Here is a 19,119-nt window from a genome sequence, read left to right as displayed (position 1 = left end):
TATCACTAAAAAAGCTCATTGTAACAACTGCCATAAAGAATCTGGACGGAGAGTAGAGATATTAATAACTTAACTGTGTGTTTTATTTAAGTCAGTGTGCTATAAGGACCTGGGATTGATGGAGGAAGAGCTTTAAAAGTCTTGTTTTACTAATAGAGAGATATTAATAACTTAGCTAAATATGTTCTCCCTAAGAAAATGTGCTATAAAGAAATGTGATTGATGGAGAAGAGCTTTTAAAAGTTTTGCTTAACTTCGAGGCTCACTTGATTGTTTCCATTAAACTATGCACCCTCAAAGCAAGCAGATTTCATGGGACAAGGGAGAGCCTTTAAATGCAAATAACTTTCTGTCCCATCACATCTTCTTCTGTCAAATATTTGTTAGAATTTACAGTTTAAATCAGAAAGTATTCACGTGGAGGTAAAAGTTCAACAAGGACAAAAAAAAGAATGGATTCCTTCAAGTTAACAATAATACGAAATTATCTTCGCAGTGATATAATCAAGGCAGTTCCAAGGTGCACCTGGGTATGTGATGCATCATAGAAAAAGAATTGTTCATATAAATAAAGACAGTTTAATTGTTTGTAAAATTATTTTCTAAAATAAAAGGTAAGAAAACAATGAAGAGAAAAATTTGTATAGTTCAAATCAAAAAAAACATAGATGAAAAGATTATTTTTTTGTTTGAAAACTCTTATTTTCTCTGCAACATGATTTATTTTCAATTTCCTACACAGGATCCTTCTATGTCATTTTACACATGAAATCATTAACTTTGAAACAACAAATCTGATCATTTTAATGACATATTTCTGTCTTCTTTTAACTCATGTGCTTACCTTGGGTACCTTGAATGGTTCACCTTTTATCTTCATGTGTTTTTTTTTTGTTTTTTTTTTTTTTTTGCCGTACGCGGGCCTCTCACTGCTGTGGCCTCTCCCGTTGCGGAGCACAGGCTCCGGACGCGCAGGCTCAGCAGCCATGGCTCACGGGCCCAGCCACTCCGCGGCATGTGGGATCCTCCCAGACCGGGGCACAAACCCGTGTTCCCTGCATTGGCAGGCGGACTCTCAACCACTGCGCCACCAGGGAAGCACTCATGTGGTTTTTATATGGAAATATTCTGAATAGTAAAAAACACATTTTTATATTACATGTAAGACTTGTTTCTCAAGCTATCGGCTTGAGAGAGCATTCTAAGAGTTTTAAATAGCCACTTCCCAACAGGAATATAAACTAGGCTTTGTGAACACTTTTTTTCCAATGCCAAAATTCCATCTTCCTTCTTTCCCTTTTTGCCCTCTTCCTTCCTTCTTTTCTTCTTTTTTCCTTCCTTCGGTCTACTCATACATGTATGCATATTTATTGAGCACTTACTGTAGTCCCCCACTCCCACCACAACTCTTCAGCACCAGTTAAAATTGACCACAAACTGCCCTAGATATAGCTACCCATCGGGTCAACTGTGCGTTGTAGGGCTTGGATGATGCTGCACGAAGTACCATATGTTATATCCTTCTCTTCTTTTTGTTGTTATGTTCACTTGCTGGTTATAGCTGCTGGTTTTTTTGTTTGTTTGTTTGTTTGTTTGTTTTGGCGGCATGTGGGCCTCTCACTGCTGTGGCCTCTCCCGTTGCAGAGCACAGGCTCTGGACGCGCAGGCTCAGCGGCCATGGCTCACGGGCCTAGCCGCTCCGCGGCATGTGGGATCTTCCCGGACCGGGGCACGAACCCGCGTCCCCTGCATCGGCAGGCGGACTCCCAACCACTGCGCCACCAGGGAAGCCCTAAAGCTGCTGATTTTTAAATATTTTACCAGTCTCCATGAAACTCCACTGTTAGAGAGACTTCTCCGCTCTGCTGTACTCACAACATATTGTTGAGGATGAAACATCTTCTTTTGCATGTTGGACCCAAAATTCTGTGCCCTCTGCATCAGCTGGAAAATTTTCAACTATCCTAGAATAATATCAGATTATTTTATGAAGAAGATTGAGGAAACTTTCTTTCCCAGTCTTGGAATCTAGAAGTTTCTCTTACCAAAGCAGGAATTCAGATCTCAGACTCTTTTAATACCTCTGAATCTTTTTGCCCTTTTCCCCTCTCTTAGCAGAGGTGACTTCATTTTCTGTGTCTCTTAAGCAAGTTCACAAATTCAGGTCCAGCCCTGTTCTTTTGGGGGCTCATTGGAGAAGATATTTCTGAGAAATGGCATTGTGGTAAAGTTTAGATTCCCATTGTTTATTCTGTTCTATATCTAACTTTCAGGATTAAAATTGGTTGGTCCCATATCCCTGTTTTGGTTCATAGTGATAGCACTATGTCTAATCTGGACTAGAATCCACAGAATGAAATCAAACATATAAATCTCCCAATTTAGAATTGGCCTGATCCCAGAAGTAAAACAAACAAACAATTTAGGAAAAGGAAAATATGGCCTCTGTCCAGTCCAAAACTTCCAATGGAAACCCAGGAGGTTTGGAAAGAGTAATTTTCTGATCTAACCCAGAAACAGATTGAATTTATAATTAGAGATTATAGTTAGAGTGTCTTTTGTGTAATGTGAACATCCAGTCTCCTTGCTTTAACGTGAATGACATTAAGAAAAAACATCAAAATACTGTTGGCATTTTGTTGGCAGCTGGGCCCTGGTTTCAGAACTCTAGTCAATAGGTACAAATTAGATTGTTCAACACAGTGGACCACAGAAGCGGTAACATCGTGGCTAATAGGAAGTGATGTGGCTTCTTTTCTTCATAAAAACAGATAAAAGGGAGACTAAAACTCTTCCACATTTTCGTTCTAATTTTATATAAAAAATAATAAATGAATGGGAAGTTATAAAATGTAAACTTGTATATATTTAATTCATATTTATTGATGTCTAATATATGCCTATACTACTCTATGTGCTGGGAATACAACATTTCAACACAATAATAAAACATGATCCCTGGTTTTGAAGAGATACTTAGATTATTAGAATTTATGTGTTGTTGGTTTTTAATTTAAATTGCAGTGTTATGCTATGTATAGATTTTAATTTCAGCACGTTTTTCTTCCTGATATGATTAATCTCTCTCTTAATATTTGTTTACTCTTGCCATCTTTAGGAGATAGTCAACTTCAACTGCCGAAAACTAGTGGCTACAATGCCTCTTTTTGCTAATGCGGATCCTAATTTTGTGACTGCCATGCTGAGCAAGTTGAGATTTGAGGTGTTTCAACCTGGAGATTATATCATACGAGAAGGAGCTGTGGGTAAAAAAATGTATTTCATTCAGCATGGTGTTGCTGGTGTCATCACAAAATCCAGTAAAGAAATGAAGCTGACAGATGGCTCTTACTTTGGAGGTTAGTAAAAAAAGAAAATATAACTGAGATGAAGTCTAATTTGCTCACAATATTTATCTTTATCAGAATTTTGGAGATGTCAGAATGTTGATTTTTGGGGTTTGAATATGGACTTGTATTTGAATTCTGATAAAAGTGTCTATAGCGTGTCAACTGAAAAAAGTGCACAACCTAAAAGTTGAGAATTATGTTTTATTTGGCAGACAAAACTGAGGACTTAAGTCCAGGACACAGCATCTCAGTTAGCTCTGAGAGACTGTTCCAAAGAGGTAAGGGAGAAGCCAGTATATATAGGAGTTTTGTAACAAAGACCAGGTAGTAGGAACATTGAAAGATTACTGTTAATTAAAGAAAACCAGATATCTCAAGTGAAGGAATTTAGTGCTTTTCTATGTATGGAAAAATGCAAGAGTCTGGGCTCACTGAAATTATTCCCTTGATGTGCACCTCAGCTATCTGGAGCCAGTATCCTGTGCTTTCTCATCCTGAGTCTCCTCAGGGTGCACCATCTGGGATGGCTGCAGCAGTTGACTGCTAGGTGGCGGGCATCCTTTTTCTATCCTGAGTTCCCTCAGAGCTCACCATAATGTAAGCGGCTGTAATGTGATGGCTCGATGGCTGCAAAGCCTTTGTTTACTGATATGGCAAGCAACAGTTTTTCACTGCTAAGTGGTATGTTTTCACATTTCAGTGTCACACATTCAGTGCATGTGTATTTACTACTGTATTAGTTAGAGTATCCTTTCATCCTCTTAAACTGGAACCAAATAACAGTGGCTTAAACAGATCGAAAGCATATTTTTCTCTCACACAAAAGTCCCAGGAGGGTTAGATGGCTCTCCCCAAGACAGTTTTTAGGTACCCAGATTTCATTTATTTTGCTGGTCTGCCATCCTCTAGAGTGTTTTCCTCATTTATACGAGAGGAATTGGTTTCTCTCCACAATTTGGACCACAGTATGGGGAGGAGGGGACAGAGGAAGGGAAGAGTGAGCAATTTCTCTTTAGATGTGTGCCCAGAATGGCCAACATCACTGCTATTCACATCTGATTGGCCAGAATTTAGTTACAAACGTACCTCTAAGTATAAGGAAGGCTGGGAAATGTAGCTTCTAGTTGAGTGGTGTATTAGTCAGTGTTCTCTAGAGAAACAAAACCAACAGGATATATATACACAAAAGGAGATTTATTGTGAGAAATTGACTCATGAATATGGAGGTTGACAAATGTTATGATCTGCTATCTGAAACTGAAAAACAGGAAAACTGGTCGTTTAATTCAGTCTGATTCCAAAAGCCTGAGAACCAACAGTGTAAATCCAATCTGAGGGCAGAAGATGAGATGAGACGTTAGCTCAAGCAGTGAGACAGGAAAAAAATATTTCTCCTTCCTCCTTTTTTTTCTATTCAGACCCCCAGTGGATTTTGAGGTTGCATACCCTGGAGAGGCCAATCTACTTTACTGAGTCCACTGATTCAAATACCAATCTCACCTAGGAATACCCTCACAGACAAACCCCAAATAATATTTTTCTGGGCACCCCATGGCCAGTCAAGTTGACACATAAAATTGACCATCACAAGTGGCAATTTGCCTTGCTAAAAATTCTGACAATTTGAATTGTTTCCAACTTTTTACTATACTAAGATATATATTTATATTTGTGCAAATGTACAAAACTTACCTATGAGTTGAATTACTGGGTCAAAGACTATGCATATGTTCAAATTGAAATAAACATCAAATTATTTCTTTGATGAGACTGCCCATTTCTACATGGCTTTGCCCATTGATCTTTTACTTTTATCCTCTTAATAAGTCAAATTGGCATCCCCTTAGTATTTAGTTTGCACTTCCACTATTAATGGTGATGTTGAGGCATTTCTTCATAGATATGGATCATTTGTATTTTATTTTTCTATTTTTGCATATTTTTCTAATGTGTTGTTTGTCTTTTTAAAACCAATTTACAGAAACATCCCTAATGTATTTTTGATATGCTGTAACTATTTTCTCCAAAATTGTTACTACTTTTTTAACTTTCTTTCTCATTTTTCTTTCATCATTCTGTTTTTCATTATCGCTGATTTCATCTGAATCTCTCTCCTTTGCGTTAAGGCATTAGAGAGTTTGTGTTTCTTAACTGGGTTTTGTACACTGCAAAATTGTAAAAATGTTTTCCCTATTCTATATTTTATTTAGTTTCACTACATTTTTATTACTATTTTAACTTGTTAGAACAAGTTAGAAGAAGTGATGGCGAACAACTATTCATGTTTCTTAGTGCCAGTTCTGTTATAACATGAAAGACAGTGATTAATACCACAGTGTCAGGCATTGGCAAGCTTAATAGTTAACTATTACTCAATAGCCGGAAACTGAAATGTTTTCTTTAGAAAAAAGGCAGGAAATCTGCCTTCAAATAGTTGCAGGTTTATCCTACAAGAGAAATTCAAGTGAAACTCTTTTTCTTCTCATGAGTGAGAAGAAATGGTTCTTATTACTTTGTATTCATTCTTCACAGACTTTATAGTATGCCTGTAGAAGCCTTCTCAGTCAGAATTAATGGTTCCCAGCCCTGTGTCTCCATAGCTTCTCACAGCTTTCCAGGGTCCTGGTCTCAGTCTATCTCATATTGAAATTAACACTGTAGTTAGTTACCTATTTCCTTCTGATATTAGATGGCAAACAATGTGTGCATCAGAATCACCAGAGAAGCTGTTCACCCATCAGAGAGTCTGATTCAATAAATCCAGGCTAGAGATAATATCTTATTTGTTTGTTCATTAGAGAATAAACAACCAGTATATCTGATCCCCTAAAAATTGATAATGATAGAAAGTATTCAAATCAAATTAATAGGAATTGGGAACCAAACAATAAATTCATTTTGATTTTAAAATAATAATAACAACAACAATAACACACTGAGTTTAAGAAGATTTCTTCAGTAACAGCTGAAAAAAATTTATTGGGAAAGGTTTTAATTTTATCAAATGCTTTTTTGGAATTTATCAAAATGACCATAAGGTTCTTATCCATTAATCTATTGCAGCTGAGTAAACATATCAGCTCAAAATAATTAGCTTCTTTGACTTTCTCCTCATTCACTAAGAATAATTTTGAAGTTTTCATCTTTCCTCTTCTTCTTTGTCATGATTCTGCATTGCCTCATCAGCCTATTACACTTTTGTGCAGATTATGCTAAGAAAAAAAAGAGAAAATTAGGAAAAGCTAAGAACTTTAAAAAGTCTACTTTAGAAAGCACAGAGAATTAGTGTTTGAATGAAGAAAAAAAGAGAAATTGAAAGCTGATGGAAATAAATAAAAGCTGATAGTAAGAAATAAAAGTATAGTCCAGCTTTGTGGGAAGGTAGTTTTGGGGAAAAGGTTTTTGAGGCAATTAATGGAGGTGTGACAAATATATGAAAGTTTAGAAAGGAATTTCTGAAAGTTGTTATTATGCATTAAGAATATATTTCTACATTTGACATGTGTTTTTTGAATTCAAAGGAGCTTTAATTACTAGACAATTATATTTGCTAATATGACAAAGACTGGAACATGTGCTTCTCTGGATTTATATGGATTAAACTATTAGTAAGGTCAGTTTCATTAGTGAATTCCTTGTGTTGAACCATAAGATCATTTGGGGGATTAAAAACTGCTTTGTCATAATGTATTCTTTCTTTAACACATTGTAGCATCTCTATCTATAAGTGAGATTGGTCTGTAATGTTGTTATAGTGATTATTTTTGTGATCCCCTAGCTAGATGACTTTAGATGTAAGGTTTTCCTCACTTCTTAGAGAGAGCAAGAAAACTTTTAAAATAATGTTCTAGTTCTGTAAAAAATGCTATTGGTAATTTGATAGGGATTGCATTGAATCTGTAGATTGCTTTGGGTAGTATAGTCATTTTCACAATATTGATTCTTCCAAACCAAGAACATGGTATATCTCTCCATCTGTTGGTATCATCTTTAATTTCTTTCATCAGTGTCTTATAGTTTTCTGCATACAGGTCTTTTGTCTCCCTAAGTAGGTTTTTTCCTAGGTATTTTATTCTTTTTGTTGCAATGGTAAATGGGAGGGTTACCTTAATTTCTCATTCAGATTTTTCATCATTAGTGTATAGGAATGCAAGAGATTTTTGTGCATTAATTTTGTATCCTGCAACTTTACCAGATTCATTGATTAGCTCTAGTAGTTTTCTGGTGGTATCTTTAGGATTTTCTGTGTATAGTATCATGTCATCTGCAAACAGTGACAGTTTTACTTCTTCTTTTCCAATTTGTATTCCTTTTATTTCTTTCTCTTCTCTGATGGCCGTGGCTAGGACTTCCAAAACTATGTTGAATAATATGTTGTTCCTGATCTTAGAGGAAATATATTCTCTTTTTTAAGGAAGTTGAAATAATCTAGGCATTACCTGTTATGTGAAGGTTTATTACGTTTCACAAGTAAAACCACTTCTGTCTGATTCTGTTGTCTATAGGCATTAGAATTATCAGGTTTTCTATTTCTTTATGAGTAATTGTTCAGTTCATCTAAATCCATTGTTCATAACACTGAAAAGCTTTTAAAAAACCTGATGCCTGAGCCTAGAGTTTCTGATGGAATTGAGTAAAGTTGAGATCCAAACATCAGCATGTAAAAAAACAAAAATTCCCAGAAGATTCCAAATAATTTTCCAATTATATGTTTGTACATATGATTTTTATTTTTTATTTTCAATAGACCTAATTTTTAATTTTAGAATAATTTTAGATTTACAAAATTATTGCAGAGGTTATACAGAGAATTCCTATTTATCCAATACCCAGTTTCCCTATTATTATTTTCCATTACTATAATACATTTATCACAATTAATGAACCCATGTTGATACAGTATTATTAAGAAATACTTAGTAAAGCATACACTTTATTCAAATTTTCTTGGCTTTTACTCAATGTCTTTTTTCTGTCAGTATCCCATCTACAATTCCTTGTTACATTTAGTAGTAATGTCCTCTAGTTTGCTCTCAGTTTTTAAAGTTACTAAGATTTTATTTGGTTTTGAGGAACTCGACAGTTTTGAGGAGCCCTGGTAAGTTATCTTATAGAACGTTCCTCATTTGGGATTTGCCAGGTGATTTTCTCATGATTAGATTGGGGTAAGTTTGATCTTGTCTATGAGCAAGAGCATAGACATAAAGTGTCTTTCGCTTCACATTATATCCATGGTATATACGATCAATATGTCTTTCCACTATTGATGTTAACCTTGATCACCTAGGTTGAGGTAGTGTTTGTCAGACTTCTCCACTGTAAAGTTACTCTTTTTTCCCCCTCCCATTCCATACTCTGCTGTTTGGAAAGTAGCCAGTCTGCACAGTTCATGACTAAGAATTGAGGAGTAATGCTCCAAAAGGGCAGAGTATGTACATAAATTATTTGAAATTTTTCTAAACAGGCAATTTATTTACTCTCCTGCATGTATTTATTTATTCACCCCCCTTTTTTTTTTTTTTTTTGCGGTACGCGGGCCTTTCACTGCCGTGGCCTCTCCCGTTGCGGAGTACAGGCTCCGGATGCGCAGGCTCAGCGGCCATGGCTCACGGGCCCAGCCGCTCTGCGGCATGTGGGATCCTCCCAGACTGGGGCACGAACCCGCATCCCCTGCATCGGCAGGCGGACTCTCAACCACTGCGCCACCAAGGAAGCCCCTATTCACCCCTTTTTTTATATCAGTATGAACACCAGGATATTTATTTTATAATTTGGGTTATAATCCAATACTACTTTATTAATTGTTTTGCTCAAATTATTTCAGCTTTGGCCATTTGGACCTCTTTCTATTGGCCCCTGTGTCCCTCTGAAATACCCCATTATTATGGATTTGGTTTTTTTGTTTGTTTTGGTTTGAGATTTATCTTAGTTTCTAGCACTAGGTGATGCTCCAGGCTCATCTTATATATTTCCTTAGTCTTAGAATCAGCCATTTTTCCAATGGTTTGGTTCCTGGTTCCTTTCATTGGAGAATGGTTTTAGAAACCATGATCTGGACACTAGGTGCACTCATTACTACCGAGTTATTATTATTACTTCCACGTTCTCTCAGCTGACAAATCAAAGTGATACATATGTATGTACTACCATCTATCTATCTATCTATCGTGTGTGTATATATATATATATATATATATCATGTGTGTGTGTGTATATATATATATATATTTCTATGTGTAGCCATCTGATTCTAAGTTAAGCTAAATATGAGTTCATACTGATATTTCCAACTCCAATCCATTACCACATAGATTATTCTAGCCTCCTTTCCTTGTTTATCTGTAGTACACCCCTCAGAATTAAGAAATCAGGTTCCCACAGTCCACCATCCATTTACTTAATTGTTCAGTTCTTAATTGTTCAGTACTTAATTGTTCAGTTCTAGTATAGTATAGTTCCTGAGAACTCATGACTACCTAAATTATTTCTTTTTTAATTTCCATACTATCAGATTTACTTTTTCGTGTTGTAAAGTTTTACAGGTTTTGAAAAATTCTTACTGTCTTGTATTCACCATTACAATATCATACAGAATAGTTTCCTCACCCTCAAAAAATCACCTATTTATTAGCTATTCAACCTTCCCCTAGTACCAAACTCATGGCAACCACTCATCTGTTTACTATCTCGAGTTTTTTCTTGTCCAAAATGTCATATAATTAGAATCATACAGTATGGTATTCGTTTTGAAATTTTTTTTATTTCAATAGTTAATCACTGTAATATAGGAAATTTAGTTGTATATTAACTTTTTATGCAGTGACTTTCCTAACTTGCTTTTAGTTATAGGAGATTTTTAGGTCACTTATTTGAAATTTTCTTCATTTACAATCATGCCATCTACAAACAGAGTTTTATTTCTTTATTTCCAATCTATATACCTTTTATTTTATTTTCTTATTTTACTGGAGAGGACTTCCAGTACTACGTTATACTGGAGTGGAAATAGAGAAGATTTTTTCCCTGATCCTTAGTCTTCCTAGAGAATTTTTTCCCCTTGATTTTGGAGTAAGGCATCTACTTTCTTGCTATGAGGTATGATGCTATTTGAAAGTGTTGTTTTTTCTACAGCTATTCCTTTTCAAATTGAGGAAGTTCTCCCCTACTTTTCTGAGAGCTTTCTTTTTTTAGTCATGAATGGATTTTGTATATTTATCATTTTTTTCTGTGTCATTTCTGATATCATACGGTTTTTCTTTTTTAACCTATTGATGTGGTGTGTTACATTATTTGAATTTGATTTTGAATATTGCACCAGCCTTGCACACCTGAAATAATTTTAATGTATAAAAATGTATTAAAGTAGGCAAAAATAATTGGATTAAATTTTCTAAATTTTTGATCACAGTTTTTATGTCTGTGTTCCTGAGAGATAGTGCTGTGTACTTTTTCTTTCCTGTAATGTATTTTTATGGATTTTTGCTTTAGGATAATTCTCATCTAAGAGAATGGGATAGGAAGTGTTCCCTCTGCTTCTATTTTCTGGAAAAGGTCATGGAGAATTGGTATCGTTGCTTCCTTAAATATTTGGTAGAATGTACTGGTGAAAACATCTGCATCTGGTGATTTAATTTCTGCAAGGTTATTAATTATTTTTTTCAATTTTTAAAATAGATGTAAGATTATTTAGGTTATCTATTTCTCATTGTGTGAATTTTGTTAGTTTGTACTTTCTAGGAATTGCTCCATTTCATCTGAATTATCAAATTATAGGAGTAGAGTTGTTTTCAGTATTCCTTAATTATCCTTTTTAATGTTCCCAGGACCAGTAGTGATGATTACTCTTTCATTTATGATGTTGGTAATTGGTGTGTTCTCTTTTATTCTTAGCTAGCTTTCCTAGAAAAAATTTTAAAACCTTTTAAAGAACTAGATTTTGCTTTTATTGATTTTCTGAATTGTTTTCTGTTTTCATTTTATTGATTTCTGCTCTAATTGTTATTTCCTTATTCTTTGCTTTAGGCTTAAATTGCTCTTCTTTCCCTACTTTGCTAAGGTGGAAGCTTAGATCATGGATTTAATATCTTTCTTCATAATATATACGTATTTAATGCTATATGCTATAAAATTTTCTCTAAGCATTGCTCTTCCTGTCTCCTACAAATTCAATGTCATATTTTAATTTTCTCTAGTTTAAAATATTTGTTTAATTTCTATTGAGACTTTTTCCCTAACCTATATTCTATTAAAGTGTTCTAAACATTTGGGAATTTTCCAGCTATTTTGCTGTTGTTAATTTCTAGTTTAATTCTACTGTGGCCTGAGAATTTATTTTGTATGATTCCCATTATTTTATATTTGCTAAATTATAAATTTTATAGCTCTGTTTGTTGATGAATATTCCATGTGAACTTAAGGAGAATATATATTCTGCTGTTACTGGATGGCATTCTATAAATGTCAATTAGATCAGTTTCACTGATGGTGTCACTCAGGCCAACTACATCCTTGCTGATTTTCAGCAGCTTGATCTACTAATTAGTAAAAGAAGGGTGTTGAGGTCTCCAATTATAGTAGGGAATTTGTCTATTTCTCTTGCAGCTCTATCAATTTTTTCCTCAGGTATTTTGACATTCTATTGTTGGGTGCGTACATGTTTAGGATTGTTATATCTTCTTGGAAAATTGACCCTTTTTCATTATGTAATACCCTGCCTTATTCCTGATCATATTCCTTGTCCTGAAATCTGCTTTGTCTGAAACTAATATAACTACCCCAGCTTTCTTTTGGTTAATATTAGCATGATATATCTTTTTATAGATAGTTACTTTTTTTTCAATTTTTTTTTGAGTGTGGTAAAATACTCAAACATAAAATTCACCATCTTAGCCATCTATCTACTTCACATGTGATTCAGATACCTTAAAGTATTAGCAATTCTTCCCTCCTATCTCTTGGAGCATTGCTCTCATTAATTTCATTTAATTTATTTTATTTATTGTTACTATTATTACTTTAAACAAACAACTATATTTTAGATTAATTAAGGAAAAGAACAATAAGATATTTTATTTTTCCTTCATTTATTCCTTCTTCAACCTTACTCTCTTTCTCTAGGTCCAAGTTCCTGATCTATATTATCTCCTCCCACTTCAAGAAAATCTTTTAACATTTCTTACAGTTCAGGTCTGCTAACAGTGAATTAGCTTAGTTTTTATTTTTCTGAGAAAATTTTTTTCTCCTTCACTTTGAAGGATAATTTTGCTGAACATAGAATTCTACTTTGATGAGTTTTTTATGTTCAACATTTTAATATTTTGTTCTGTTTACCTTTGGTTTGTATGGTTTCCTACAAGAAGTTCACTGTAATTTTTATCCTTGTTCCTCCATAGGTAAGATGTTTTCCCTCCTCTGGCTTCTTTCAAAATTTTCTCTTTGGTTTTTTGCAGTTTGAATATGATAGCCTAGGTGTACTTTTTTTTTTGGTCTGAGCTTCCTGAATCTGCGTTTGTCATTAATTTTTAAAATTCTCAACCATTATTACTTCAAAATTTTATTCTGCTTTGGTCTCTTTTCTCCTTATAGAATTTAAATTATGCATGTGTCACATCTTTTGTAATTGCCCCACTTTATGGCTCCACTGGCTTCTGCTCCAGTGAACAGACCTGCTGTGACACTCTAGATTCATGTCTCTCCAGATATTTGGTTGGTCATTTGCTCTGAAACCTGAGTCTCTGATGGGTCCAGGATAAGTCATTGCTTTTAGGTTTGTACAGCTTTTTCTTGTCAGAAAGAAGGGAGTGATATCTTCCAATCATGTCGAAACTAAAACCAGAAGTCCCTTCTTATTTGTTTAATCTCCTCTGGATCTCTATGCCTTTTCTCATCCTAATATTGTACTTTTTTATTAAAAATTTTTTTTCAGAATTACTTATATTAAATATTTGTTTTTTCAAAGAAATAGTTTTTACTTTTGCTTTTTATTTCAGAAATTTCTATATTTTTCTGTATTAAATCTATTCTTTCATTTTAGTTTTTGCTTTTTTTCTTTTAGCTTCTTGAGTTTAAAAACTAGTGTATTTATTTTCAACCACTCTTCATGTTTGATGACTGCAATTTATAGTACACGTAAATCTGGCTATACTGCTTTGGTTAAATTCCACTGCATTTTTAATATAGTGATTCAATATTGCTTTTTAAAAATAGATTACACTTTCCATCTGGATTCATTGTATAGTACATGAGTTATCTTTTATTTAAATTCTTTTTAAAAATTTTAAATGGAAACATTTGGGGATGGAATGGTGGAGAGAAAAGAAACACATATAATATGTTTGAATAGGAGAATTACAGAATATCAAAGATGTTAGATAAATTGTATTGATAATACATGATGTGTAAGAAAGATGAGATTTATTTTAAAAGGGGAGAGAGATTGTCTTCCATTGCTAAATGTAATTATAAATACCAAAATGTAATTCTATATAAAATATATTTTTTCTCCATCCTCCTTCTAAATTTTTAGGACATAAATGATCAGTTCTAAATTTAGCTTTATAAAATTACTGATGAAGTTATCCCTTATTTTAACCATTTAACAAGTATTTCCTCTATAGTTTATTCCTATTAGTCAAATATCTACTTATTCAACCCAACTCACTTCAGTAAGAAATTCTGTAAAATAATACTTTGTTTGGGTTCAGTGCTTTTAGTGTCATTCATATTTTTACTATGGTGACCTCAAATGGCTATTAGTGGACCTGTCCTTTGATGGACAGTTAATGGAAAAAAAAAAGGTCTGTATTACTTTCAGTTCTTTTACACATACAGTGGATATTAGTTCAATGTAAACACCAAAGAAGGTAAAGACTGTTAGAATCTAATAATAACAACTTGTATTTATTTAGCATGTTAGGGTTTACAATTTATACCTCTTTAAATATCTAATATGAAATTTTGAAATTGATAGAGCAGACTTTTGTAGTACACTAATTTTACATTTGCGTCAGCTGAGCATGGCAAGTTCACAGTACTTTTAAGCAGAAGAGCCTGGGATCAACTGAGTTATGTTTTCCAAACTTCTAAAGTGTCTCAACTGAGTAAACATAATCAGTGCACAGAACACACTCCCAACTAAATGACAAGCAAAATATTGAGATAAGGAGGCATTCAAAGATCAAATTCAGAGTTTTGTGTTCTGTACCTAACTTCCTAACTTGATTTATTTCTACAATAATATAAGACTATATTTCTAGATATACATATATATCCAGATATATATATATAGTATATTATGTATATGTATATATGCACATATATGCATATGTGTTAACCCAGAAAGGTTTTTTTTTCCTTTTTTTGTGGACGTGGGAGATAGAATGTGTTAGATTAACCCATGCATCATTGTATTCAGTGTTCTCACCGAGAGTCCCAAGTAATGTTCTAGGAGACAGAGTGGAAGAAAATAAATATATGATAATTGCCTGCTGTGCATTAGGCAGGTTTATGGGTCCTAGGGATACAGCATTGAGCACAATAGGCCAAATTGTCCACAGTCATGGAGCTTATATTTTACTGGATACTTACATTTTAGAAACAAGAATGTAATAAAGAAACCTAGAAATTACTGAAGTAGTAAACCACATTACCAGATGGTTATAAATGCTTCCTGGAAAATTAAAGCAAGGAAGAAGGATATGGAAATCCTCCTTGCCCATACAGCCAGGTGGGGATTAGCATTCAGGCATGTGGGATTACATAGGAGTTCTAGGCTTCCTATTGAGAGTGATGGAGAATGGAGATTAAAAAACCTAATGAGATTGGTCCTCATGGCTCAGGCCAGGTGGATGATGAGTTTGGGGTGCTTAAGAAGTGAGGGTCTTGCTTGTAGGAAAAGTCTCCTTCCTGTTCCCTCCTATGAGGAAAGTTTTTATAATTCTCTTTTCACATATGAGGGAAATGAGCCTCGGAGACGTTAACCTGGCAAAGGCCATGTACCTGAAAAGGGAGAAAGCCAGGTTCCAAACTCAGCTATGAATCTGAACCCAAAGCCTGTGTTTTCTCCACTGTACCTCACTGCTTCCTAGGAGAGGGCATAATGCTCCCCTAGGATATAACCTTTAAACATGTGTACACCTTATCTTCTCTTCAGAGCTATCCATGGCCCTTTTTTTTTTTTTTTTTTAGCGGTACGCAGGCCTCTCACTGTTGTGGCCTCACCTGTTGCGGAGCACAGGCTCCAGACGTGCAGGCTCAGCGGCCATGGCTCACGGGTCCAGCCGCTCCGCGGCATGTGGGATCTTCCCGGACCGGGGCACAAACCCGTGTCCCCTGCATCGGCAGGCAGGCTCTCAACCACTGTGCCGCCAGGGAAGCCCTCACCTGGCATTTTTAAATAAAGAGCTGCAGGTTTGGAAAAGCACAGGCAATCCCTGTCTTGGTGACTATTCATTATTTGTAAGAGGACTAAAACATCTGCCAATCCACAGTTTACTCCACTTCCAGTCCATTGTATATTTCTAAAAGCTGTTACTGATTTTCTAGAAGATGTGAGGAATCTGTTGATAATAAGTTACAACTTGATTAGTTCAGTTCTCCCATTATATTTATGAGGAAGAAGAGGCAGAAGCAGAGAAAAACAATGAATCTTCTTAAAGATTTTTTTTGTTTGTTTTCTTTTGCTTCCTCATTTGTTTTCTCCTCAGGCCAGGCTAATGAAATATTTGATTCAACACTGATAAGACAACTCTATTGGATCTTTTTGCAGGTCCTATCCCACCTAGAAATACCAGATAATGTACAACCACAGGATGAACCTTTGCTAAACCATTGGGTTGATAAAGGTGTTAATCCCCATCTATATCTTCGCCTTATTGTTCTATGATTCTATAGTCATGTGTAAATACATCAATGCATAATAAAGGATTAAATCCAAATGTCTGAGACACTTATGAAAATCAGGATGAGCATTAAGACATTTTACTTTGAAGTCATGAAGTCTTTCCCTCTTTAATAAAATAGAAAAGGAGGAAGAGGTAAAAGAAAAGGAAAACGAAAAAGTCCTTATTATAATTCTGGGTTCTCTTGTATTCTTGTGGTTTTTCACAAGGCACCACCTTTGGAGCTTTTATAATTAGAGAGGCCAGGCCATATCTTGAACCTACTAAAATAAAAACTCTATAAGGCAGGGAATTGCCTGGCAGTCCAGTGGTTAGGACTGCATGCTTCCACTGCAAGGGGCATGGGTTCGATCCCTGGTCAGGGAACTAAGATCCCACAAGCAACCGCGCCCAAAAAAAAAACAACTCTATAAGGCGAGTGTACTTTCTAATTTCTAATGTGTCATTCTAATCCATGCATTTCATTTCTAAATTGCGCCTCCGCTTAGTTCCTAAATTTCAGTATCTATCAAAAACTGGGGTAAATGATTTTAGTGAAAAGTATGGGGTTCTGTTGCAAGGTAAAACAAATCTAGCAGGTTATGATTCACTTTAGAATATAAAGTTGTTTTGAATATTTTAAAATATTCTTTCTCCTTCTTTTGAAAACAAAAATTGTGAAGCTTTGATTACCAATACTCTTTGGTATTCACATTTTACTTGTATTATTCAAATGCTAACTTCTGTAACAATAAACTCTGTAATGCTCTTAAGGGAATTTCTGGTAATAAAGAACAGATGGAAGACTTTTTTTTTCACTTTGTATGCATAGCTCAGGGGGTAGAAAGAAGCAGGGCTTTCTATCAAGCATAACTGGAAGAGAAACTTTTTTAAGCAGAATATACATCACCAATAAGGATAGTCTAAGAAAAAACTATCTCCTGGATTGATGTTTTCTTTAAGGGTTCTCCTTAGAGTAAATCTGCATTAGTGATTTTGACAGTGACCAATGGGCCTCTTATTTTGAAGCGCAACATTTCCCATTCAAGCCTGTATCCCAGGATTCCAGAAGAGGAGGCTTCAACCCTAAGCTCTTTGTGCTTTCATTCATTTGCAGCTATTCCTCTTTTAAGAAGGTTCATCTGAATTGTGTCCCTTGCCCTTTATATGAAGAATAATACACAAATTCTTTAACAAAATCTCCATAACCCTATGCAATCTGGCCCAATTTATTTTCCTAATCTCAATGCATATCTTTCCCTCCAGATACCCTTAAACCAACCCCCCAAGACTACTAGTTCTTATATTGGCAAAGAACAAAAGTTGCCTTTGCAGAGATTGATCCCTTTGATTTAAAAAATAAGACAAAGCAAAATAAAGCAAAAAACCCTCTCCACTTTTCAGGCTGACACTTTGCTTCTCGTATTTTTTTAAGACACCACTCAAATGTTAGTTTTTTAGTCTCTCCCAGGCAGATGTTTTGTTCTTTCTGTTTTCATAGCACTTTGACCTTAACCTATTATTGAGCTGTTTTTATTATAATTTTATATGTCAGTCTTCCATATTAGATTATGAACTTTCTGAACTTTGACACTATAATTTTTTCCAATTCAAATGTACAGCACCAAAAAACAGTGCTTGAACTCTCACACAAACTCAAGGAAAACTTGTACAATGAGTCAATGGATGAATGGATAGATGGATGAATGTATTTTCCCTTGTCCCTACTGTTTATCTCTATCTCTTCTGCTGTGTTTCCAGCCCTAGAATAAGAAAAGCAGTCAAACATCCCATTCACTTTGGCATTATACTGTGCTAAAACTCATTACCTTTATCTCAAGATAGGAAACCAATACAAATAATAATGATAAATTATAAACCAAACTAAATGAAACACAAGGCATTACCTACTTCTGAGAAATTCAGTGTTAGTATTTTAAATTACCTTCTGTCTAATTTTAAATGAATCTTACCATATTAGGGATCAGATAATATGGTTCTAGAATTTAAAACAATAGAATCTAGAGTAATGTAGAAAAGTAAAGTAGAAGAAAAGTAAAGTAGAAACTTTATGTGGTGATGAATATCTTCTCTACTTAATACAGTTCAAAAAGTAGCCACAAGTCATGTGTAGCTGTTGAGCATTTGATGCTAGTGCAACTGAGGAATTTAATGTTTCCTCTTGCAGTTAATTTAAATTAAATATAAATAGCCATATGTAGCTAGTGCCCACTATACTGGATGGGGTGAAAGGGCTTTACAAGGCAATTGTATCTAGAATAGTACAATGTATAAGGGTGTTATCGCTCCTCTATTATTATCTTCTTAGAAATTTTCCAGTCTTCCAAAAAATCTTTATTTCATGTTAATCCCCAAATATTCCTAAAGGTTAATTTATCTCATAAATGGAATAAATTATATTGCTCTTCCTTCTTTCTTCCTTCCTTCATTCTTTCCTTTTTTCTTTCACATGTAGATTTTGAAAATCTTCAACATTCCAGACAGAATTCTAAGTATTTGTCATAAAGTATTAAATAAGATAAAAACGCCAAAATTCATGGATATTATACTTTTAATACCCTTTTTTCTTTCATATATTATTTATACTCATTTTCTTATTTTCTTTCCATCTCAAATTTTTCTCTGTGATTTATTTACAACATTTATATAAAAGATGCACAGAAACTACATGTTTTTTATGTTCTTATTTGTATCTTCATCGTTAGCACATTCCCTGATATATCTTTTTTATTGAATAAATATTTGTGGCATTGAGTCTAACTTTAATTGAATAATATTCTATATCACGAAGTCGGTGATCAAGGGTTTTTTTTGTTTGTTTTGTTTTTTCTGTACGCGGGCCTCTCACTGTTGTGGCCTCTCCCGTTGCG

General features: G+C 34.5%; 1 protein-coding gene across 1 annotated transcript in view; it reads left to right on the top strand.

Annotated features, from left to right (window-relative positions):
• Positions 1 to 19,119, top strand: part of HCN1 (hyperpolarization activated cyclic nucleotide gated potassium channel 1) — a 365,548-nt gene that overhangs the window by 313,251 nt on the left and 33,178 nt on the right. Inside the window, exon 6 of the mRNA XM_060146056.1 lies at positions 3,119 to 3,359. Within this exon, the coding sequence (XP_060002039.1) occupies positions 3,119 to 3,359 (241 nt within the window). The remainder of the gene's footprint in view (positions 1 to 3,118; positions 3,360 to 19,119) is intronic.

Source organism: Lagenorhynchus albirostris, chromosome 3 (assembly GCF_949774975.1).
Source record: "Lagenorhynchus albirostris chromosome 3, mLagAlb1.1, whole genome shotgun sequence".
Classification (NCBI taxonomy): Eukaryota; Metazoa; Chordata; class Mammalia; order Artiodactyla; family Delphinidae; genus Lagenorhynchus; species Lagenorhynchus albirostris.
This window is presented reverse-complemented; position numbering and strand designations above follow the sequence as displayed.